Source organism: Pogoniulus pusillus, chromosome 3 (assembly GCF_015220805.1).
Source record: "Pogoniulus pusillus isolate bPogPus1 chromosome 3, bPogPus1.pri, whole genome shotgun sequence".
Lineage (NCBI taxonomy): Eukaryota > Metazoa > Chordata > Aves > Piciformes > Lybiidae > Pogoniulus > Pogoniulus pusillus.
In genome coordinates, this window is record NC_087266.1 from 18,547,993 (window position 1) to 18,573,566 (window position 25,574).

General features: G+C 41.3%; 2 protein-coding genes across 7 annotated transcripts in view; one reads left to right on the forward strand and one right to left on the reverse strand.

Annotated features, from left to right (window-relative positions):
• ZC3H12C (zinc finger CCCH-type containing 12C) overlaps positions 1-19,257 on the forward strand; it is a 45,600-nt gene extending 26,343 nt beyond the window's left edge. For all 6 annotated transcript variants that reach the window (XM_064171216.1, XM_064171241.1, XM_064171251.1 and 3 more), the window contains exons 3-6: positions 10,981-11,120; positions 15,464-15,698; positions 16,570-16,676; positions 17,367-19,257. In XM_064171216.1, coding sequence (XP_064027286.1) covers positions 10,981-11,120; positions 15,464-15,698; positions 16,570-16,676; positions 17,367-18,763 — 1,879 coding nt within the window. In that variant the 3' untranslated portion in view covers positions 18,764-19,257. The remainder of the gene's footprint in view (positions 1-10,980; positions 11,121-15,463; positions 15,699-16,569; positions 16,677-17,366) is intronic.
• A 3,818-nt stretch (positions 19,258-23,075) lies between these two features.
• The window catches only part of RDX (radixin), a 60,141-nt gene continuing 57,642 nt past the window's right edge, over positions 23,076-25,574 (reverse strand). The window contains exon 15 of the mRNA XM_064171263.1: positions 23,076-23,591. Coding sequence (XP_064027333.1) covers positions 23,444-23,591 — 148 coding nt within the window. The 3' untranslated portion in view covers positions 23,076-23,443. The remainder of the gene's footprint in view (positions 23,592-25,574) is intronic.

Consider the following 25,574-nt stretch of genomic DNA (forward strand, 5'->3'; position numbering starts at 1 on the left):
GTCCTGTTTCAGTGTTTCCTCTGTTGAGGGAAAATCTTGTCCTCAATTTTACCTCACTTTTGCACTTCTAGGTGGACCAATATTGAGATTTGCAGACGTGATCCTTGAAAATCAACCATCACTCTTGTGCCTCTCATATGTCTAGGGTTATATCACATGTGATTCTCCTGAACAGCCAAAGTGGTCTCTGGAAGTCTGGGGTAGTGATTCTGTCTTTTGCCTTGTTCTTTCTTCACAGAATCCTGATTTCCACCACTCATGATCACTGCAGCCAAGGCTTCACCTGACCTTCACATCTCTGACCAGTTCTTCTTGTTTCTGTGTAGGAGATCCAGCAGGTTCCCTCACTGATTCCTTTATCACCCTTGTTAAGAAGTTACCAATGCCTTGTTGTGCTGACCAGCATGTTGGAAAAAAAACCAAACACTTCTGCTCTGCTTTTTTGCTTTGTTTTTCACATGTAAAAGAGCAATGTTAAAAGCAGTAGGCGAGATAGAGAGAATTCACCTGCATTTCAGGCAATCTTGTTTGCATTTCTATATCCAAGTGTCCAAGGTGCTGTTATAAGTAACCTATAAACTGGCATGATCTGTTGTTTTGTTTCCTCTTTGCTTTTCCATGCTATGGTAAAGGACTTCACTTTGAAATCATTGAAGGGATATAAGCCTGTGCCCTAAGCAAGACTATATAATCTTCCAAGAGATGTTCTTGGGAGCTCTCTCATAGATTATCACAGAAAAGGGTAGATTGTGGTCTATATTCTTACTCCCATGTTGCTGCAGTATGCTTACTTAGTGATACCATTTACTATTAGAGGTTCTTATCTAGAATAATTTTAATTTTCCTTTAAAGGATGGGGAAAGTTTGGTGGAGAAGCTTGGAGTGATGTCCAGTAATACTAGCAGGATGAGACAGCCCTGCTCTTCTGGAAGGATCAAATACTCTGCTGCCTTGTCTCTCCACACTGCATGGCTAATTAAGGACACAGCTTCATAAAACATCTAATGAGTGACACAGTATGACTTAATTTCATCCCTCCCTTGGTCTCAGTGCCAGCAATACTTTCCTACCTGCATCTTTCAGATTTTTGTCTGCAAAATTAATTGATTCAGTTTAGTTATTCAGAGAAAAAGAAAAATTAGAATTTTTCTATTAGACCTAGAAATAGAACCTGAAGTTCTTTTTGTGGTTCAGAGAACATCTGTGTCTGATATGAAAGAGGAAGGTTGTGTCTGATTATGTCACTGGATGTTCATAAATGTGTGACTGGTTACATCTAGTCAACTGGTGACAGGTGAAATTCTGCATTCCTTAAGGGAAGTGCAGAAAAAAAGCTTGGACCAGAGTGATTTAATCTGGCAAGCCAAACCCAGTATGTATGCTAGTCTGACCTGGAGGTTACTTTACAGACAAACAGCTTTAGCAAACTGTAGTTAAAAACTACAAAAAAATGAGAACAACCAACCAGCTAAACAAGCCCTGAACAACCCTTCCCCCCAAAACCCCTGACAACAAAACTCTCCTCCCACCCAAAACCAAATAAAAATAAGTAAAAAATAAAACCAACCAACCCCCTCCCCAAAAACCACCAAAACCCAACACAAAAAACCCCCACCAAAAACTCAAAGCAGCTAAGCAACAACAAAACCCCACCTAATTCTCTTTTTATTTTGCCTTCTTGTAACACTTGGAAAGCTTTTCTAACACTTTGAGATGGCATTTGTGCCTTAAATTTGTTGTTCAGATGTATCTTGTGTCTTTCACCTTTAAAGCTCCCAGAATTAGTTAAAAGATTTGCAGTGATTAGAGTTTTAAAAACAAAGCAAACTCCTTCCTAGAACTGAATAGCAGAAGGATGGCTTTTTTAAGCTATGGTTTGAAGAACTGCCATTTTGTTTCAATGAGATACTTCAGATAGGAGTTTGTTCTTTCATTATTCCAGCTTTCTTGGTATTTACTTAACTTTTCTAGAGGAGGAAAGGCAACCACACGTTTAAGCCTGACACATACAAAGTCTTTTGATAGAATGCTCTTACAGATAAGACTGACTTTTCACTATGCATGTGTAAACTTAAAATCAGAACTGAAGAGCAAATTAAATAACCCCCTAGAACAGCTGTGGAGTTCTTGATAGATGCTTCCCACAGCTGAGAGTAAGGCTGATAAGTACCCAGGATTCAGTTGTGCCATACCTGAGCAGTGACCTAGGTTTGCTTTCCAGAGAGCTGTGTAATTAATCTTGTTTCATAAGGTGGGGGGTTGGGTTTTTTTGCATGTAGAGGATCATATTATAGTGTAAAATCTTCATTTAGAACCTCAGTCCATGTAAGAAAGACATATGTCCATTGACATAAAAAAGCACACAGGACCTTATTTAGTGTAAACTGTACAGCACAGATACTAGACAGGTAACACAGTCAGTTCTGTGTACCTGTATGATGAGACTTAAGCTACCCTAAATTTTCTCTTTGTATGACAGGTAGGTAAAAGAAGGTGATCTCTGCCCATCTAGCAACAGCACATTGTCTGCTAATCACCTCTGCATCTGTCTGTTCTCCAGTGTGTTTTTGGACTTGATCTTCATGCATCACAGGCTTCCTCAGCTAAGCCCCCGCTACCTGGGGAGAGGGTCCAGTTTCTCCATGAGGCAGCAGAGGCAGGGTTTTCAGGTTCTCTTTTGCCCCTTCATTTTGAGACTTCACTTTACTCCTAAGATTGAGAGAGTTCTGTCCTGAAGAGACACAGTACTTCTTCTTTGCTTGTCCTTTACAAGGGTAGAGCTAGGATGCTTCAAAGTGGTTACTGCTGTGATACTTCTCTTTACTGAAATCACAGTTGAGCTTTTGCTGCCAAGAAGCAGCAAAGGTACAGAATTGTTAGGTACAAAGATAGTGGGGAAATGGTAACTCTTTTATTCATTTGCTTCTGTTTGATGTTTGTTAGTGTTCCCTGGCTAGCCTGAGTGCCTTCAAACTTTCTTTGCTAGCAGTGAAAAGAATGAGTTTCAAATTTTGCATAAATGTAGATAAACTTTCTATTAAAAATATAGTGACTGTGCTTATAAAGGACATAGTGAGAATATAACACTGATAAGGAAATAATGTGTATTTACTTGCTGTATTGCAGTTTTTAGAGGACCACTGTCAGAATTATATGGGTGAAAGAGCTGAAGTATTTTGGTCATGTGACATTTGGGTTTGCAAGTGAAATCAGTTGGTCTTGTTTTGAGCAGTTATATTCTTCTGAAAACGTCATCCTTAGGATTCCCAGGCCATGGGGGTGATGCACTTCAGTTTCCTCTTTTAGAAAACCTTGTCCTGTATATTTGTATGTGTTGTTTTGATGGTGATTCATTGCACAGGGCAAACTGCAATGTGAAATAATCATTGTGTAGTTACTTTTTGTTAGTGAGAGAAAGATGTTTTTTAGGTAAATGCACTCCTCCTTCAGATACATTACGGTTTTCTTAGAGCTTTCATAACCAGCCAGCTGTGGTTGTTCTAGGTGCTTGGCAGCACCAGAAAATTACACTCAGGTCTGACAGATGTGACAGACCCCAGTGCTATTCAGCAGTGGCTGTCAGCTGGAGAGAGTATGTAATACCCAAAGGTGCCTAACCAGTGTTTGACATTTCCATTTAGACAACGGAGTCTTGTCCTTGTGCATTAACCATGAGGCAGATCATCTGGCTGTAGCAAAAGGTTTACTGATGCCCTGTCTATGTAGAAGTTCTTCCCTAACTGCAAATTGCGTCAACCCAAGGATTATTTGATTGTTTTGGCCATGTCATATGTAATTTCCACATGAAATTTAATTGCATGTGTGTTTTAACAAATTAACAAGTTAGCTGTGTTAGCCATTTCTCAGATTTTGTGTTGCTGAGCTTGGTAGACACAATTGTATCTTGGTGCATTGATTCAGGTGCTCATTCTTCAAAGGCAGCAACTGTCTTAGTTTCTTTAGTTATTTTGAGAAGTCACTTTAGGAAGAGATGAAAATATTTTTCCAACAAGTAGCAGTCATGTGGATAGGAGTTTGTCACTGGCAGTATTAAGCATAACTTGTCTTTGCCTGGTTTGACCTTCGACTTCTGAGTGTGTGACTCTTGCTCAGTCAGATACCTGTATGCATGTCTGACTGGTGACTGCATTTGCTGTACTCTATAGAGTGCCCCCACACTGGAAACCCTACAGATGAAAGGTGTTTTGAAAGGTATTACAGCTCCCAAGGCTTTTTTCCTTCAAAGGCCTCAAACTGTTGGAGTAACTTGACATTGGCTAATGGGGAAAAAAAGCGAAACCCAAAACCCAGCATTTGTGATCTGTTTCATCCACTTTCTGTTGGCATCAATGTGTATATATATGAGGAACAAATTCGGGACTGACAGAAGGCCCAGGTTACTGAGGCATGCTTTGGGACAAGTTATTTCTGTGATTAGGAAATTAACAGAGCTTTAAAAAAAAATAGACTAAAGACAAAACCAGGCTGCCAGGCTAATGAGTCACTAATATGATACAGGGTGGAAATTCTTGTCTCTCTATGTTGTGGCCTGAACACTGTTTTCCTCCTATGACATGATAGAAGATAAGAGTTTGGCAACTCTAAATTTACCAGGCAAATCTGTATTTTAGCTTTGTTCTAATTGGGTTTAATCATTATGCATTCATAGTGAAAGTACTTTGATGGGTCAAGATTTCAGTTATATAAAACCCTCTATGTATGATGCAACAGACATTATTGTAGAGCTAGAGGGATCTGGGCAAGCTGGGGAAGTGGTCTAAGGTGAACCTCATGAGATTTAACAAGGCCAAGTGCAGGGTCCTCTGTCTGGGACAATCCTTTATCAACACAGCCTGAAGGAGGATATGGTAGAGAGCAATCCTGCAGAGAAGGACTTGGGGTGTATTGGTGGCGAAAAGTTGGATGTGAGTTTGCAATGTGCATTTGCAGCCTGCAAGGCAAATCATCTGGGTTGCATGAAAAGAAGCATGGCCAGCAGGCTGAGAGGAGTGATTCTGCCACTCTGCTCTGGTGAGGCCTCACCTGGAATACTGTGTCTAGCTCTGGAGTCTTCATGTCCAGGAAGGACATAGACCTGATGGAATGGGTCCAGAAAAGGGCCACAGTCATGATCAGAGTGCACCCCTGCTGCAAAGAGACTGAGAGAATTGGAGTTGTTCAACCTGGAGAAGAGAAAGCTCTGGTGAGACCTTTTAACGGCCTTCCAGTACCCGAAGAAAGCTAGGAAGGGACTTTTTAGGCATGTAGCACTAGGAGAAGGAGCAATGGTTTTAAGCTAGGGAAAAGCAAATTCAGTTTGGACATTAGGAAAAAGTTCTTTACTTTGATGGAATACTGGAACAGGTTACCCAGAGCCAACCCCTGGTGGCATTCAAGGTCAGGCTTGACTGGGGCTTTGAGGATGTTCCTGCTTACTGCAGGGAGTTGGACTAGTTTTGCTCTAGAGTCCCTTCCAACTTGGTGCGTTCTGTGATTCTGTTCTATGATCAGACCTCCAATGTCTCTTGCATCAATACATTTCTTTCCTGTAGCTTTCAAAATCTGCAGACTCTGTGTTGGTTTGAATGTTGTGCTAGAACGCACCAGAAGACTTGGAGTTGTTGTTAGTAGTCAGTGTTATAGAAGTGTGTATCACAACTCTTTTCAATACAGTCACTTATAACTGGCCCCCAAACTAGATATTTGTAACAGAGAAAATGAAACCTCATTAGAGGCTTTACCACTTTCTACTAACTTTCCCAGACTAGAAAATGCTGGACCTATTTTTGTTGTGCTACTATTTTTTTACTTCTTTTTTTTTCTATAAAAATAAAACCACGGCTATCAGCAGGCTGAGGATAAAAGTTAATGATAAGAAGAATTATTCATGCTTGGCGTGAAGGAGAACTCGGTACTTTGTAAGGAATATACTTCATCTTCCTTCATCTAAGTGCAATAGATTAAACATAGTCAGCAAGCAAGACCAGAGCAGTACACCCCAGTGCCTCACTCAGGGCTACAGCTATCATTCTGGCTGCTCTGAGTTTTCATAGACTTCTAATCGTTGGAAAGAGATTTGTAAGAGGAAGTTTCTTGGCAAACACTTTTCTGTTTTACAACTAATTGGAAGGAAAACAAGAGAAGCAGCATGATTTTCGTCTTTTCACCATATAATGTATCTTAAAGCTGATGAAGCACAAAGATCACTAAAAGGAGAGCATCAAGTCTGCATGACAGCAAAACAGAAGAGGAGAAAAAATTAATTACATGTCCTTTTTCACAGACTTTCTCGCTAACCATTTAAGTTTCTTGAAATTTGTATCCACTCAAGTACTAGTTTAGGCATGTGTCTGAAGAGGAGCATTAAAAAATGTGGAGATTTGTAGAAGCTCGAAATGAATTTGCTCAGCAATGCAGAAAAGCTAATATTCACTGTAATGCATTGCTTATTTCTATTTCATAGAGCTTAAGTAGATTTAAAACTTGTGCTCTGGATGAAAGAATTTTAATAGTTTGCACTAGGCAAGAGAAAAGTAAGGAGCTGAACTGCGTGGTCCTCCCTCTGAATTCAGAAGTATGACTTGAATCCCAGCCTGGTGGAAAGTAGACAAGAACATCCCTTTCATTCAGAGAGGCCAGGATTTGATTCCAGAAATGATTTCTCAGACTTACAGGAAGAAGTACACGGTTACTAAAATGTAGTCTTAATAAAATGCTTGTTTGCTGTCAGAAGAGAAAAGTGGTTTTACTCATTTGAAACCACAGAATTTGTTCAGTACTAGCAGTGCAGTGATTTCCCTGGGATTTAGTAGCTGGAACAAGCCCTTCTTGACCGTTCTGAAATGGATTGCAGCCTGTTTATGGTGGCACATGACTTGCCGATAGCATCAACAGTGACCTTTTGTATCAGGCTTTGCAAAGGAGGCTTTATGGCTGCCTACTGGATACTGAACATGCACCAAGTGTCCTGATTTTGTGTTGTTGCAGGGGGATGTAATTCGACTTGCCGTGACTGGAAATATGTATTGGCTGTTTTTAATATGCATATGTACACCTGCATTTGAAACATGACACGGCTGTGTGTGGTTTGGGAAGCTATTAAATGCCAGAAGATGGTGCTTTTTCAGCTGAACAAGCATGGCCAGACAATACCTTGCAAAATATTACTCTGTGTTTTATTATTACAGTGTAATAGTATATTACATAATGTTACAAAACAAGGAACGTGTGGCCTATAACCATAGCGAAACAGAATACTGAGACACACAGATGTCTTGTTCCTGACAGTGTTCCCAGTGTAGCCCTCTAGGTACAGAACATGGACTTAACCTATCCTTGGAGTACCCTGTGCCAGCTGAAATTGATTATTATTTCACAGAATCACAGATTGTATATCTGGTTGGAAGAGACCTCAGAGATCATCCAGCCTAACTCTTGTCCCAGCAACAAGTGCGCTATCTTAGTACTCAATTATGTTTCCAGGTCCTGTTTCCAGTGTCATTAGAAAAGGAACTAATACAGTTCCTTACTATAATCCAGATAATGGTAGTGGGCTCTTTTTCCCCCTCTCTTTCTTTTTCTTCTTCTTTTTTTTTTTTGCCTTTTGATTGGAGATGACTTTTCACACAGCCTCTGCTGAGAATCATGCCTTGTGAGAGGTGTTAGCCATGATTCATTCTCTCTCAATGCCTAGACATGAATGTACATATCACCTTCTTTGCAGGCTTCTGGCATCTGAACATTGGGTCAATTTTTTTTCTCACTTTTACTGTGCCACTTCATCCATTGTGTGATTGCTCAGGCTCCTTCAAAGTAGGAAGGGACATACAGAAGTGCTATCTTTCAGAAAGCTGGAAATAGTAGGTACTTTTAAATGGTCCTATGTAAAAATGAAAAAAACAAACAAACAAAACAATAAGACAAAAAAAAAAAAAAGCAAACAAAAAAGCCCACACACAAACCCAAAACAAAGCAAAAATCTGACCAACCAACCAAACAAACCAACCAGCTCTCTGGTCTTTTTACTTACCTGTGAACACACAAGTAGCAGGGAATTGTAGGTTTCCTTTGGCTATCCTATCCATCATCATATTGTTCCCTTCACAAGTCACTCCATGGTGAAAGAATTGTATTTTACCGTTTTGAAAAGCAGATTGTGGCATACCTGCTGTACATGATGTGCCAGCCAAGTGAAAGGTTAATAACTTGCTGCCCTGCATCTGTGTTACTTCTGCTTCACAGAGCTGTGGGTTTGAGAGAAACTTCGCAACAGCTGCTCATCTCCTGCTGTGCATGGAGAACTCAGACTGGCCTCAGAAGGTCTGTCTGACTTGTTCTGCAAAGTGCCTGGGAGGAGATCCCAGAATCTGTGGGCAGACTGTCCCCTTGGTCTGTTAGAAAGCTGTTTCTAATGTATTGCTTAACACTTCCTTTTAGTGAGTAAAGACTTTTCTGTCCTTAACGAGTGGGATGATGGTGGTATCGGTCAGTTCCTCCCACCAGCAAAACAAGGGAGAAAACAGGAAGAACAGGAGCAAGAAAATTTGTGGGTTAGAATAATGGCAAGGAAACCACTTACCAAGTACTGCTGTGTGCCAAACAGCGTCACCTTGGGAAATTTAATTTATGGCCAGTTAATGTAAGTGTTTAATTACTGAGTCAGATATTAGGAAATTAAACAGACAGACATTAAAGTATTAACAGGGAAAGCATCTCTCCTTTTCCCAGGCTTGCTTCGCCCCAAATAAGTGTTCCTGTCTCCCTGTTCCTTCATCACAGTACCATGCTAGACACCTCTCCTATGGTTCTTACTCTGCAATAGCTGCAGGTGACAGTCCTTTTAGAGAGGCAGTGAGCAGTGATGGGTCTTGGATCAGGACGTTGCTATTTTTCTCTAGTACTCTGTACTTTTATTGTTATCCACAGGTTGCAAGTCCCTCTAGATGTGTGCCCACTGCTCAAGAGTACCTTTTCCTCCTTTAGCCTTGCTGTTCCCTCATTCCCTTCTCTGCTGTGGATCTGGCTAGAGCTGGGCATGCCTGGTGTGGGGCAGCCTCTGACTACTTCTTACAGAGGCCACCATACAGCCCCCTGCTACCAAAACGTTTCCACAGACACCAAACAGTCGATCACTGTCCTCTGTTTTCATTATCTGCTGTTAATTGAAAGTTGGTTTGTTACTCCACAGGCTGCCTTTGTGTTTTTGCAGATGCAATTTAGCCTTTCCCCATAGAATCATCAAGGTTGGAAAAGATGTCTAAGAGCATCAAGAGCAACCATCAGCCAAACACCACCATGCCCACTAAACCATGTCCCAAATTGCCATGTCTGCACATGTTTTGAACATCTCTGGAGATGGTGACTCTTCCCTTTTCTGGGCAGCCTATTCCAAAGCCTGGCCACTCTCAGTAAAGAAATGTGCTTTTTTTTAATACCAAATCTAAACCTCCCCTGGTGTAACTTGAGGCCATTTCCTCTTGTCCTGTCACTTGTTGCTAAGGAGAAGAGACTGACACCCACCTCACTACCACTTCCTTTCAGGTAGTTGTACAGAGCAATGAGGTCTCCCCTCAGTTTCCTCTTTTCTAGATTAAACAATCCCGGTTCCCTTAGCTGCTCCTTATAAGACTTGTTCTCTAGACCCTTCTCTGGACACTCTCCAGCAACTCAAATGTCCCTCTTATAGTGAGGGGTCCAAAATCAACCACTGTTTGAGCTGTAGCCTTACCAACATCGAGTAGAGGGCCATGATCACTGTTGGTCACACTACATCTGATAGATGCAAGGGTGCAATTCGCCTTGGTCACCTGAGCACACTGCTGGCTCACATTCATCCACCTGTTGATTAACACCTCCAGGTTCTTTTCTGCTGGACAACTTTCCAACCACTCTCCCCCAAGCCTGTAGCATTGCACAGGATTGTTGTGACCCAAGTGCCGAACCCAGCATTTGGCCTTGTTAAACCTGATATGACTGACCTCAGCCTATCAATCCAGCCTGTCCAGATCCCTCTGCAGAGCTTTCCTACATTCGAGCTGACCGACTCTCCCACCTAATGTGGTGTCATTTGCAAACCTGCTGAGGGAGCACTCAATCTCCTTGATCCATTGGTATTAAACAAAATCACCCTTGAAACCGAACCAGGTTCTTATTTCACCTTTTTTTTTTATTCTCTCCAGTTCTTCTGTATCTTTTGTAACATGTCCTGCTGGAGCAGGATGTAGAAGTTGGCTGAGGACTTGTCTGCCTTCAGATAATGACATAATTGCTTCTCCTGCCTATCCTCAGACAGTTAATTGCACAACAGACGCACATCTTTTGTTTTGCTTGTGTCTGATCAGGTTCTGCTTACCTGTCTCTCCACAGCTTTTTTAATACACAATTAATTTCTCCTTCTAAGTACAGTACTAAACAAATCTTAGTTTTGTGGTGTTGATTTTGGACAGTCCCTTCATTTGCCTGCTCTGTTCTGTAGTGTGTCTGACGTCCCCTTCGACTTGGACATCTTTTCTCTCTTTCCCTCTTACGATGGAACCTCACAGTTCTCTTGCAGTGGGGATCTGTTGTCTCTTCCCTTGCTGCTATGTGTACTGGTGCTCATTGGTCGTCTTCAGGCATTTCCTAAACACATTGCACCTCATGTGTTGGTATTTCAGGCCTCATTTCTCTAATCAGTTCTCTGTGGTGCCTGTTACAGCCTGTACTTTGATTGGACTATGAGAATTTTTAACGCTCCTACTTTATTATCTTTTTTTATTTGTCAAATCTCTGTACAGACACAAAAATATTTGGCAGATTTAGTATCCCTCTCCCACACTGTTTACAAGTGATAGCAACGTTTGAGCAAGGTTCAGACTGACTCCCAGCTGCCCTCAGAAACTACAGAGCAAGTGAAGAGCATAGCTTTGAGATTCATGTTCTGCTGTACTTTGTGGTTGTAGAACAGAAAAGTCATATAATGAATTTCAATCTCTCTTTCAGCCATGGGAACAAAGAAGTGTTTTCCTGTCGAGGAATCAAATTGGCAGTAGACTGGTTTTTGGAGAGAGGCCACAAGGATGTTACTGTGTTTGTGCCTGCATGGAGGAAAGAGCAGTCGAGACCTGATGCTCTTATCACAGGTAAGCTCTATTCCATCTTCTCTGTTTGGTTTGATGCTTTTCAAGGCATGAATACTACTGCTGAAATGAGCAAGTCTTCAGAAATGAAAGAGTAATAGAAAATATCTTCAGTGTAATAACTTGATTGTGATCTGTGAGAAGTAAAAAGACAAAGCAGTGCTTTCTCCAAGTCAACCTTTTATGTTCACCTGATAATTTTTTCATTAATATTGCTACTTAATTCTTGAAGAATGTAATTGCTGCATTTGAAATGTGTTATGCCCATGTAACATAGGCAGGGAAGAGGGCTGATGTTAGTGATTCACTGAGTGATCTTTATTGTGGTGAGCAGATTCAGCCAGGCTGGTCTGTCTGCCCGTCGCCTGCAGTGAGTCACTGCATGTGCTCCAGGCTATGAGAATTATCTCCCTATACTCAGACCACACCTTGAGTACTGTGTTCATTGCAAGACTGTTCGCTAGAAGAAAGATATTGAGGTGCTGAAGTGGGTCCAGAGAAGAGCAGTGAAACTAGTGAAGGGTCTGAAGAATGGGCATTATGAGGAGCAGCTGAGGGAACTGGGGTTGGTTGGCCTGGAAAAAAAGCTGAGATGAGAGCTTACTGCTCTCTAAAACTACCTGAAAGAATATGACCTTCAAGGTGGGTGTTGGTGTCTTCTTAGTAACAAGTGATAGGGGAGGTTCAGGTTGGATATTAGAAGAAACTTCTTCATTGAAACAGGTAGCAAAGCCTGGGATAGGCTTCCCAGGGAGGTGAGTGAATCCCCATCCCTGGGTGTGTTTAAAAGATGAATACATATGGTGCTGAAGGTCATGGTTTAGCACCAAACTTCGAGTTAGATAATGGTTAGGCCAATGACCTTAAAGGTCTTTTCCAACCAAAATGATTCTGTGATTCTATGATTACTATTAACAAGTAAGACAGCTCTTGAAAATTTTTAATTGTAATGTTTTTATCTGGAGAAAAAAACCCAAACAAACATGCTGTAGAGGTATTTATTTCTTGATCAAGCAAGTTGATTCTGTGTGAAGCCTGAAAAGTTGTCCTCTCTCTAAGCAAAGGAGAATTTCAGGTTAAGAATACACCTAGCATTCAGAAGGCATTGGGTTTTTGAGAGAGATAGTTTGAGGTGTGAGAAGAGCATTGCTAAAGTAATGAAGATTTGGCTACTCTAAACTAAGTTACATCTGCTAGAGCTGTGGATAGGTCTAGAAACCCCAAAAATTAGTTTCAAGAAAGTAGCAAGACTTAGAATTGACCCAGTATAGCAATGTAAAATCATTTTTCTGTGTCATAATGAACCTTGAAAATGGGAGGAAGATCAGAACAGGTTACTGCATCTTCTGCAAAACAGAAGTTCTTCAGATATCCTCTCAGGATGCAGCAAGCCTGTTTGCTACCGTCCTTGTGAAATAGGCTGTGCTACGCTCCATTAATTTTCAGAGAGAGGAATGTGCAGGTTTGAGGCTAACTGGAGTATTTTAATGAGAGAAATTAGATTATAGGCTGTGAAAAGGAAACAGTGGTGATGTTTACTTCATGCTTAGGCTTGCTGAGATGTATAAAAGCAAGGACACAAACAGGTAAGGCAGTTTCTATCTGTCGCAGTCAGTGTCTGTGTTTTCTCCCTGGACTTCTGCTGTTCTGCTTGGTTCTGTGTAACTTAGCTAATCATTCTGCTTCTAGCCCTTTGCCAGTCCTCCCAACTCGCCTTGCATGTAAGGCAGACTCTGGGATAAGGTCAAGGGGTGGAAAGAAGGTGGAAGGGTGGTTGGGAGCCCCTCCTGAGGACTCTGATTTCTGGGAGGGGTATTGTGTTTCTGTATTACCTTTAACTTGTATATAACTGTAAATATTTGAAATATATTGTAAATATCTGTTTGTATGTTGTGCTAAGCTGTGCATTTAAAGCTTCATTCCTTAACTTTCAGCCAGCTGAGTCTAGCCTGGGTGATTTCATAAGAGTGGGGGGGTGGGTGAGCCCCAAACCATCACATTGAAATATGCAACCACCTGGAATTTTGAAAAAGTCTTAAATGGCTAACACGAGGATGGTTCTAGACTGTCAGCATTCATGAGAACCTTCTGGGACTAAACAACAGGTGCACCTTTCTATTTATTACTGCCAGCCATGACATGGCAGAATTTTTAACATTCTTTTTAGGTGGGCAAAAAAATCATCTTCCATCACACTCTTAACTCATTATTTACCACATGGTGAGGGAATCTTGTGGTTTTTTTTTTTACTAACTGGATAAATGCTTTTATCAAATATGTTGCTTAAATGTAATATCAGTGCTTTATTTCTTCCTGTTGGAGTCTCCTTTTGTTATTTTCTTTTCTAGATGGAGTATGTTTCCTGTCAAGTTTCTTGTGCTACAGAACAGTTGAGTTATTTGAGGTCTCAAACATTCTTAAGAGCCATGACTCATATTCACTGTGCAGGCATCTTCTGCTCTTTTAGTTGTTGCCTTGTGTTTTATTTATTTCTCTGTCATAGCTTGTGCTCTCTAAGAGTAGAGATAGCACCAGTACTAGGTGCAGCCTCCTCAGTAACCTGAGCCTTATACTTTGAAGCTTCTTGGGATCTCAAGGTTCCACACAGAGAAATAGAAAATGCTTTTGGGTTGGTGATTGACAGACTTTGTAGAACTGGAAGGAATTGTGTAACATGTTAAATGTGTGTACTGAGCAGGATAAAAGAGAAATCTGTTTGGATTTGTTAATACTGTGTCCCTAAATTTGTAATCCCATCAAGGAAAGATTCATTCTGAACTACTGCTGGAGGAAAAAAAAACCAAAACACCGAAACTCACATTTGCTGTTAGTTACAGTATGACATCAGAGGTCTGTCTAGGAGATGCAGTTAGCCTTGAAGAGCCACAGTGTTTGCATAGAGCATGGGATTTATACTCCTTAAGGGTACTAAGAGTTAAGCCTTGTCTTGGTAAGCAGAGGCTTTTATCACAGAATTAACCAGGTTGGAAAAGACCTCTAGGATCATCAAGTCCAACCTGTCACCTAACCCTTCTAATTTACTAAACCATGGCACTAAGTGCCTCATCCAGTCTCCTTTTAAACACCTCCAGGAATAGTGACTCCACCACCTTCCCAGGCAGCCCATTCCAATAGGCAATCACTCTTTCCATGAAGAATTTCTTCCTAATGTCCAGCCTAAACCTGCCCCGGTGCAGTTTGAGGCTGTGTCCTCTTGTTCTGTCACTGAGTGCCTGGGAGAAGAGACCAACCCCTGCCTGGCTACAGTTTCCTTTCAGGTAGTTGTAGACTACGATGAGGTCTTCCCTGAGCCTCCTCTTTAGGCTGAACAACCCCAGCTCCCTCATCCTTTCCTTGTAGGGCTTGTGCTCCATCCCCCTCACCAGCCTTCTTGCCCTTCCCTTGACACATTCAAGTACATCAACATCTTTCTTAAATTGAGAGGCCCAGAACCGGACACAGTACTCAAGGTGTGGCCTGACCAGTGCCGAGTACAGTTGCATTAATGTGAGCTACTGGAATTATTTCAAAAGATGCTTCTTGCTGGGCAGCACAAAGAGGTGGAAGAGCTTGTTCTTACTTAGGAGCTCAGTTACAGACAGCCATCAGTTGTACCTGGGTGTAGCCCTCCTATTTGCTGAAACATTCACCAGTGTTTAAAACCACTCCATCAAACAGAGCAGTATTACACAGACACTTTGATAAGTAGTTTTCTTTTGAACCACAGCAACAAGAACAAGGTGCCTTGTGTTAGAGCACCAGGATTTTATTTTGGTTTTGTCCAGTGTTGCCAGTTAACTGCTGTCTGTAACTTCAAGTGTTAGGCATTTTCTGCTGGGCTATTGCCATTTCAGACATGTTTGGTCAAATATGTTCAGATGTTCTTTCAGGAATCTAATGACTTTGTATATCATAGAATTATAGAACGGTTTAGGTTGGAAGGGAGCTCAAAGATGATCTAGTTCCAACCCCCTGCCATAGACAGGGACCCCTTCCACTAGAATAGGTCACTCAAGGCCTCATCTATCCTAGCCTTGAACACCTCCAGGGAAGGAGCATCCACAACCTCCCTGGGCAGCCTGTTCCTGTGTCTCACCACCCTCACTGTAAAGAACTTCCTAACATCTAGTTTAAATCTCTGCCAATTTACACTCATTGCTCCTCGTCCTGTCCTTAGAAGACCTTGTAAATAGTCCCTCCCCAGCCTTCTTGTAGCCTTCTTTCAGATAATAGAAGGCCACTCCAAGGTCTCCTGGAAGTCTTCTCTTCTTCAGGGTGAAGATCCCCAACTCTCTCCTGACTTCTTTTTTCTTTCATTTTTAACTTTTGATTCTTGTTCCTTGTAGATCAAGAAATCTTGCGTAAGTTAGAAAAGGAGAAGATCCTTGTGTTCACACCGTCCCGCCGAGTGCAAGGGAGAAGGGTGGTCTGCTACGATGATCGATTCATAGTGAAGTTGGCCTTCGAGTCAGATGGCATCATTGTTTCTAATGATAACTACAGGGATCTAGCTAATGAAAAGCCTGAATGGAAGAAGTTCATAGATGAACGCTTGCTGATGTATTCATTTGTTAACGACAAGTAAGTCATTTTACCACCTTTAAACAGGCCATTAAAATAATCTGGAGACTTGTAGGGAGTTTTTATCGTACGCTCAAATCATTAGGTACATGTAGGAAAACAAGAAGAATTGGTCCTCTGAGTAGGAGTACTGAAATTCTGGCTTTTGCTAGAACTTTTTAATTATAACATCTTTTATGCTATTTTTGTCTCTTTTGACGAGTGTCCAATGAATGTATTACCGTGGGTGTATGCTATGATGTAATATTCCAGTAGTCTTGATATACTGACAGCATTTTTGAGTGCCTGTGGTTAGGCTCATAAATCCTAGAGTCATGGAGAAACCCATGTTGGAATGGACCTCAGGAGGTCTGTAGTTCAGATGCATGGTAGATACCACAGATCAGTGGTATCTTCATAGCCCAACATACTGAGGAAGTCAGTAGTCTGCCAAGCAGACACTTGTATTTAAAAGCCTAAATACTGATACAAGAATCCTAGACAGTCATCATAGTTATGCAAAGTTAGTTGTGGTGGTGTAGGAATTTGCTGCCTGTATTGCTGGCCTTACTTTGATTTAGGATTGGATTGTGTGCAGCCCTGATTTGTTGCAGAGCAGTCAGCTTAGCTAGACTGAAGCTGTCCGAAGCAGACTTGGGCATCCACATCTGCACATTCTGTTTCTAGGACTCATCTCTTGGACTGCACAAAGGTGATCTTTCAAAACAGCTCCCTAAGTACCCAGGCTTAAAAAGTCAGTGTAGCAGGTTATGGTGTAGGACAGAGTTATGAGGTTTCAGTTCACTGCATGAGGAGTGTGAAAAGGTTGGTTTGCTTCCATAATAGTCTTCCTTTTTTCCCCTTTAATTTATTTTTTTCCCTTGCTTTATAGATTTATGCCTCCTGATGATCCTCTTGGTCGCCATGGTCCAAGTCTGGACAATTTCCTTAGGAAAAAGCCTATTGTGCCAGAACATAAGAAGCAACCGTGTCCATATGGTAATTTGATTTAACTCATCAGTTTTTGGTACTGCTAGAACTGGGAACCAAGCTCCTGTTTTATTTTAACATTGACAAAAACAAAAGCTTTTGAACAGAGGTTTTTACATTGTTATCTTAGCCTAAGAATGGTGGAAATGCTGTTCTGATGGTGGAAAGTAAGGGGATTTTTTTTTCATGTGTTAGTTAAAGAACATTTTCATCTACTGCTTGAACTAAAGGAGTAGGAATTCATAGGAATAGGTCCAAACAGTGCCTAAATTCTGCAGGTCTCAGAAGGCTCTTTTCTAATGCGATTTGGTCATTAGACACCTAAGTTTTCTTCTAGAAAATTGATTCAGCTGTCTGAAGTTTAGTTACTGAGCATCCCTACAGGCATATCTTGGCTGAGCTGAAACCTGCTGGTCTTACAGCTCTGCAACATTTTCCTAATGAGTTTTCTGCTTATATACAGCAGGGGTGTACAGACACACCGACAGTGTCACATTGAGCTCAAACCCTGTCTGGCAATGTTGGTCTGCACTCCTGGAGCACTAGCTTCAAGCACGCACTGCAAGCACTGCCACACAAAACCATTTGCAAGAACTTTCAAATCATGAGCAAAACTTTCAATGAGAGATGTTTCCACTGTTTGTTGATTAACAGATCTTGGTTGAAGATTCTCTTACCTGATTATGTTTGTATTAATAGGGAAGAAATGTACCTATGGACACAAATGTAAATACTATCATCCAGAGAGAGGAAATCAGCCTCAGCGATCTGTAGCTGACGAACTTCGTGCCATGTCTAGAAGTGCAGCTGCCAAAACTACAAGCGAAGGAGGACTGGTAAAAAGCAATAGTGTTCCCTGCAGCACTAAAAGTGATGTCACTTCTGAGCTGAAGCGTGCTGCTCCAAAGAGGCAATCAGATCCTAGTATAAGGACTCAAGTCTGTCAAGACTTGGAGGAAAAGCTTCCCACCAAAAACAAATTGGAAAGCAGGTCTGTACCTTCTTTAGTTAGTATACCAAGTTCCTCTGCTGCCAAACCCCAAAGTACCGCACCTTTAACTAACGGCCTTCCATCCGGAGTTCACTTCACACCTCAGGATCAAAGACCACAGGGACAGTATCCCACAGTGATGATGGTAACCAAAAATCACGGAACGCCAATGCCTTATGACCAGTATCCAAAATGTGAGTCTCCTGTGGATGTAGGGTATTACTCTATGCTGAGTGCATATTCAAATCTAAGTATATCTAGTCCACGTAGTCCTGAAAGGCGCTTCTCCTTGGACACAGATTATAGGATTAGCTCTGTAGCTTCTGACTGCAGCAGCGAAGGGAGTGTGAGCTGTGGCAGTAGTGATTCCTACGTGGGTTACAGCGATCGCTCATACATGAGTTCGCCTGACCCACAGCTAGAGGAGAACTTGAAGTGCCAACATATTCACCCCCATGGCCGCCTTAACACTCAGCCCTTCCTACAGAGCTACCATGAGCCTCTCACACGAGTGCAAAGCTATAGTCACGAAGAACCAAAGCATCACCACAAACCTCCAATTCCATACATGGCTGTGCACCTACAACATCCAGCAGTCGCTGCTCGTTCTAGTTGTCCAAATGACTACTCTGCCTCTCAGAGTTCACCGCATTCGAAGAACGTGCACCTAGGGAGAGCCCTGGTGTCCACGAGAATAGACAGCGTGTCAGACTCGCGTTTGTACGATAATTCTCCGTTGAGACACAGAAAGCCGTATTCTGGCCAGGACGGGCTTGGAAGCTGGGACAGGCAGGGTTACGGGGTGGATGCGTACGGCTACCGCCAGACCTACTCCTTGCCGAGTAACCCAACGCAGCCATGTTACGAGCAGTTTGCCTTCCAAAGCTTACCTGAACAGCAGGACCAGACCTGGCGAGTACCATACTGTGGAATCCCTCAAGACCCTCCAAGGCTCCAAGACACCCGGGAGAAGGTTTACATTAACCTCTGCAACATCTTCCCCCCTGATCTTGTGAGGATTGTTATGAAGAAGAACCCTCACGTGACGGACGCTCAGCAGCTCGCTGCAGCCATCTTGGTGGAAAAGTCTCAGCTAGGTTATTGAGAGATGATGCATCTTTGCGGTGTCTAGTAGTTTTCAGCTCAGCTCTGATGCTGAGGGAGGTTTGCTACAATAGCATTTGGGATCTCCTCCTCAGCAAGGAGGTTATATAGTAATCCATTTATGTGAAATACTGTATCATGGAGTCTGTGTGTATAGCCCCCATGCACTGCAAGTACTGGATATGTTTTGTGTTCTAGTTTGAAATTTTTTTAAATGGCTATTTTCACAGCTGGAGAATATTCCAGTGGAAATTAATATATAGAGAGATATATAGATATTTAAACAAAAAAAAGAAACAAACAAACCCGATTGTGGTCTCTGGTTAAAATCTTTGGTGCATCAGGGGTTTATATGCAGCACTTTGTATCCTTGTTACACGTTGTTGGGATTTTTGTTTTCGTTTTTTAACTTGTTGGATGTTTGTCCTTGGGTTATGTGGCATTAAAATAACCTGCAGAAAGAGGATTTTGCTTTTTCTGGCAGGCAGTTTTCAAGCCAAGTTTTTGAACCTTGTTACAACACCCTAAGTATGTTTGTTTGTTTGTATGTTTGTTTGTATGGTTTTGGTGAGCTGTTTTTTTGTGCTATAATCACCTATTTATAGGAAATGGAGATTTACTACGGCACTGACTTCATTTTTTTTAAAACAAATAATTAAGTTACCAGTAACAGTGAAAATGGGTAACAATATATTGGTAATTTATAGTATGGCACTTTCCATTGCTTGCTTTGTTTTGTTTAAATAGGTACATGTTTTGTTGATGCAGTTGATGTGTAAGATCAGATGCAATCAGAAGAGGGAAAACCAGTATTTAAAACAAATAGTAATAATTTATGGATAAGGTAAAAGCCTTATTGCTTGGAGTTTTTTAAGCTGCTGAGAATTTGCAGTCCTCTTTGAACCTAACAGAAGCTGCCAAACGCTCAGAACTTCCCCAGACTACGCCACCCAGTTCCCCTGTGTTGTTACCCAGCTCTGTGTATTTCTGGTCAGTAGGGAAAGGAGCCTGAAATTGCAGGATCCCATTCAGTCAGTTTCTATGGTTTTGTTTTTTCCTTTGTATTGCTGCACAAGTGTACTGGATAAAATACGCTTTCCATAAAAGATTTACCTGTTTTTAAATGAATTTAATTATACCAATGCAAGTTTTGTATTTAAGATACTGTTTGATTTTTCCTGCTATTTATCGAGGCTGGCCTGAAAAGGTTTTGTGTGTTGAGGATATGCAACATTTATGAAGTGCACTATGGTAAGGATATTGTAGCTCAAAATAATAACTTAATTTTTTTGTTTGTTTGTTTCATTTTCTTTTTCTTTCTGTTTCAGTTGGGGAGGGGAAGGTTGCAGGGAGAGAAGATGCCATATGTGTTCCTGAAGGTAGTTTTTGGCCTGTTGCTTCATGTGGGCCTGATTCTTGCCACAAATAGCATAGTTTTAGAAACAGGCAAACCAAGTCTGTTTTAGTATTAGTAAAGGATATTTCTGGTTATAAGTCATGGGTTTTACTAGCACCTCGTAAGCTTTTATATATATATATATATTTATATGAAATAGAAATAGCTTTTGCAGTTGATGTCAGATGTACTTACGTGACTGCCAACAGTTTTAGGTTTCCATCCATTGTAACAACATTCAGTGTTAAAAGAAGAAACAATTTGCTAGTTTACCCCTGCTGATAAGTTCGGTACACTTGCTCAGACTTAAAGTAAGGCCCTGCAGAACCAGAAAGTACCTTTTACTGTTGATACAAATTGTATCTTTTTAACTGAGGACTATTGTGATTTGTAGACTTAGTAGAAAAACAAATGTATGACTATAGTCTTTTGGGCAACATTTTATCCCTTATTTAAAAAGTTAGAGATTTTGGAGATAGAATAGACCTAGGCAAGTGGCAGTAGGTGTATTTATTTAGGTGTCTGTCTCAATTTCACATATTATAAAGCCAAACAAAAAAAAAAAACATTCGCAACTTCTTCCATCTAAAATCTTTGTAGTGGGAGCTCACTAAAATAAAGGTAAAATGCTGCCTGAAAATTATGTCCAAGCACCTTTGAATACGATGACATTTTCACTACTTGTGCAACACCATGTGTTGCAGTGAGTAGGGTTTGGGTGTACAGTAAATGCTCCTAAAGGGCATTGTGCTTATAGACATAGCCAATAATCTGAACCATGTTCAGCAAACCAATTCAGGACGTAGTGCTCATGCAGCTTCCGCTGTGGGATCTGCCGTCGCCTGTCCCTGCGGTGATACTGGAGGGGCTCTGCACCACCTGTCCTCCGTGGTCTGTTTAGGGAGAGGACCTCTTCACCTGTGGCAACTGTGTTTCCCCTGGATTTGGTTGGTCACCATCTGTAGAGCCTGTTTTAACGTAGAGATCGATGCAGCGCTGACGCTGAGGTTTGGACTGGGAAATGGGTCTCGTCTTAGTTGTACACTAAGATTTTTTTGACTTGAATTACACTTAAGTACTACACCATAGTGTAGATGCAGCTGTTTTAATAATGCAATTATTACCTTTGTGGTTTTAATGGGTTTCTACATTTATTTTTTATGTAGGAATTTACTTCTGCCAAAAGTGGAATTCCTTTAAGCATGAGCAGAAATGTGTGTGTAACAGAGGTGTTTCATCTTTTTCCCTATCCTCCCCACCGTGAGCATCAGAATGCTTCCTACCCTGCATGTGTAGCAGTCTGGCCTAGGGTACTGGATCAGCAGGCTTAGCCAAGCTGTTAAAACAGTGTGAGGAGAAACGTGGGGCTGTGTGCTGCAGCACCCACACCTGGGTTATCAGTGTTCATTGCCTTTGTGTACATTGAATGCAGTATTAACTCCCTGCAAAATGTGTTGATTGCCAGAGAGTTCTTGTAATAGCATCTGTGCTTTGTTCTTAAGCACTGCAGATGCTTTAGAAGTATGTGAACAGGAGTAATTTGGTGAGTTTTAATGTTGTCCAGTGATGTGCTAGTTCCACTTAGACTGTCTTTTGTTGGATAAAGTAGATTTACTGTGGACAAAATATTTGCCTAGGTACTGTTTTTGCTGTGCTAACAAACTGAATGAGTGAGGATTTGTTTAAGAACTCCTCCACAGTGAAGTGATCAGTCTGTATGTCTAACAGCCTTTAGAGAGGGCACCAGTGACAACCATGAACACAATGATACTGGTGAAATACTGCCTTTGTCAGTGGAGTTGTGTTGATGCAAATAACTGAACTGTAATATCCAACAGTACAGTTAGTTCAGTGGTAATATCTTTGCCCCAGCTGAGTGCATGAATTGCACAGAATGGTTAAATATCTTCAAGTGAGGCCTGTCCCACCACTATGAAGAGGGCAACACTCTCCCTTCAGTACCTGGGAGTTGTTTTGCTACTAAGCAGAAACTCCATATTTTTGATACAATCTCAAGCTATTCTATCTCCATCAGTAGTAGTATGTAGATACACAGTAGTTTGAGTGCACATTTCTTTAGGTATCTGCCCACAACTGATGTAGTATTTAGAGGTCTTAAACATGTCCTGTGGATACCTAGCTTTGAGCTACATTTACCCAGGCTCTTGACAGTGTTAACTACTTTGTTGTCTTTGGTTTTGCTTTGGAGATGTGTGGCCCGTGTGTGTGTCTGTGTATATATACACACACTCAAATACACTTGGCAAGTGGCTTTAAAACTTCTGCTAAGTCTGAGGTCAGATCATGTCTTTTCAGGTGTCCTGTTTTCTTTGGTGTGTCTGAATTCTAACTTGGTCCTCCACTGCAAAAGAGCTCTGGGGAGAGTCAGAGCCTGCTGTGTTCATGTGATGACCCAAAAAGGCAGCATGCCATTTATGGTGAGGCCCTGGAAGGGGCCTTTTGCAAAGTTGGAGTATGTGGACTGTTGTTGAGCCATTGATGATCTTCTGCTGTGAAAGTCATAGCTACTGGTGAGCACTTTCCCAAAAGTATCAAGGCTATCAGTGTAAACCAGAGAACCTCGCTCGGGACAGAAAGCTTGGGGGTGTCTGCCCCAGCAAGGTGGGCACTGGAGGACTTAATGCCTTGAGTGCTGCAGCAGTTATCGGTTTCATCAGTTGATGGTTTGACCAAGGTTTTTTTTTTTATGTGTAGAGCTTAAAAAATGAGACACAGTGCTTTCATGCTCAATGGAGCAGACAGAAAAATACCCAACTGGCTTTGCATTGCTACTGAAAATAGAAAATACTGTGCAATTAAGGAGCCCATTTAATAATTATTATAATAATAATAATAATAATTTTTATTTAATTAGAAATTATTTATTTTGATTTACAGTGTGACTCTTGCTAATTTATTCCTTGCATTATAAGGCCATGCTGGAGTGCTGGGTTTACTTTTTATTTATCATAGAAACGAACACTGCCGAAAAGGAGGAAAAAAAAACCACCAAACCAAAAAACCAAAAGACAGTAGATTTAAACAAAGTTTTTATGGCCTTGTTCTTTTTTTTTTTTTAATAAAAGGGCTGAGGTTTTATAAATGTCAAAGCATGCATTTTATATATTTTGTACACTGTAGAGAAGCCTAGCTTAAGAATTCTGTTCAAGTTAAACATGTATGTGCGCGTTGTTCAGACTAACCATGTAACTAAGCCTAATGTGTTAAATGGTCGTTCCAGCTAACCTTTTGCTACGGAATGTGAGAGGTTTGCAGACTTCATCTTTAGATTTTCTGGAGCACATCTTCAGGTTTCATCAGGAACTGGTGGCCTAATCCCACATGAAATGTCAGTTTGCATATGAAACATCCCACTGTGTGCTGGGTTTTGCTTGCAGCGCATTGCAAGGCGACAGCAGTCCATGTGAAGTACCTGGTAGATATTTATGAAGGCACCATCAGACACAGTGTGCTGTTCATAATCACCAGTGTGCTTTACAGCATTCTCCAGCTTCCATTTTCAGGTCTTAAAGGGTTGCCATAACCTGTGCTTGAAATGGTTTTTACTCTTTCTACCCTTTAACCTGAGCGATTGCAATACTTCTTGTCCACTCTCTTGGACTTCTAATAGACGTTGGAGGGTCCAGTCTCCCAAACACCAACATGTATGCCTGACTTCAGCACAAGTACTCTCATGGGCCAGTTTTAGTAGCATTAGAGAAGATCTAAGTAAAACTGGTGTATGTAAGTGGGGGAAGGGTCAGATCTGAAGGAGCACAGCTCGGGGATAGCCAAAAAGACATGAGATCTCACAGGTGCTGACAAGTCATTTGGCCAGGATTGCATTTTGTGCTCACTGGCAGCACCTACAAACCAAATCTACTTAGTTGTTTAAGCACATCCATCCTCAGTGTTTCAAAGGTGCAATAATCTGCTCTTCACCTTGTAAAACAGAAACCTACCTGCTTTTTCAGAACAACTCTTTTTCAGTTGGTCTCAGATGAAGTCTAATTTAGCACATTAGGGTGTCTGATCGGTTACTTTTTATTTATCTGAATGACATTCTTAACGGGACTTAAAAACTGTTTTACCATCATATTACAGAACATCCTGCAAGGAAACAGAAATGCAGATACAGCAGCAATAATTGTGGTTTGTAGTTCTTATTCCCCTCATTATCTCTGTACTTGTGTTGAGTAGGTGAGACTTTAATACTGTCCTGCAGTCTGCTCCTGCAAAAACATTAGTTAAAAATAATGTTTGGACTACTTGATAAAGCGATTGTCAAACTGGCTCTTCATTCCTTCACTGGTTGTTCTGTATTTACTTCTGTGATGTGACTACTCACATCTTAAAATCACCTTCTATCCCATACAAAAAAAAAAAAAAAAAAGAAAAGAAAAGAAAAAGAAACATGTACATGACTTCTGCTTTTAGAGAAAAAAAATAAAGATTCATTTTCCTCAGTGATGGGCTGGTTTTGTTTCATAAATTAATGCCAAGAGCAGTTAACAGTGAATTATAGACAGGTTTGCGTTCCTAGCTGCACGACAAAACTGCTCACTTTGAGTAAATTTAAAGAGTCTCAAACGTAAATGATTATAGATCATCAGTTCTTTTACAATTTAGTAATTACTAGGCTCTTTCCCCTCATTTTGCTGACTACAGAAAACAAGCTCCAGGGTTAAGTAGCCACATCAGTCGTTTACTAGCAGAGTCTGGATTTAAACGTGGTGGAACTGGTCTCCTTTCAGGTACTGCTATGCCAACTATTCATCTGCAGTGCTGCAGTTCTTTGTGGCCTGGCTGAGGATGTTGCAAGGTTAATGGAACAGAATTTAGAACTGAATAGAACAGAATTTAGAATCAATCAGTTACCTGATGGATGCAAAGATACAGCAGAAGCTGCCATAAGCTGTGCTAAAATGATTGGTCAAAGTACATGTTGCTGTTGGTTTTATTTTTGCCAGATTGCAGTGCCTGGCTAGGGCCAGCAGACCAGATTTGTTGAGACCCCTCTTCCTTCCCTCTCCAGCCCTATGTGCAGGCTGCCAGCCCTGCAATGAGGAGCAAAGTGGGGTGATACAAATGCAGATGGAACAAGAGGTTGGCCTAAAAAAACCCCATAGCGTTGCCCTTCGTCAGTTGTGACCACTGGTGATTTGCTTAATGCAAATGATTGTACATCTGTGAGCATCTGCTGTTCTCCTGTGTCCAGCATGGGCAGATCATATGACTCTACCTCCTTTCAGGGCAAACAGAGGCACTGGACTGAAACATGAAGGTCCCTCCCCAGCATCTGGGTGGAAGTATTGGGAGTGCTGTACCTCCAGGGATGCTAATTTCTAAACTCACCATGGTGTGCATGAACCATGACTGATCACGTTGGCAGTAGAGCAGAGGAGCGCCGAGAAGC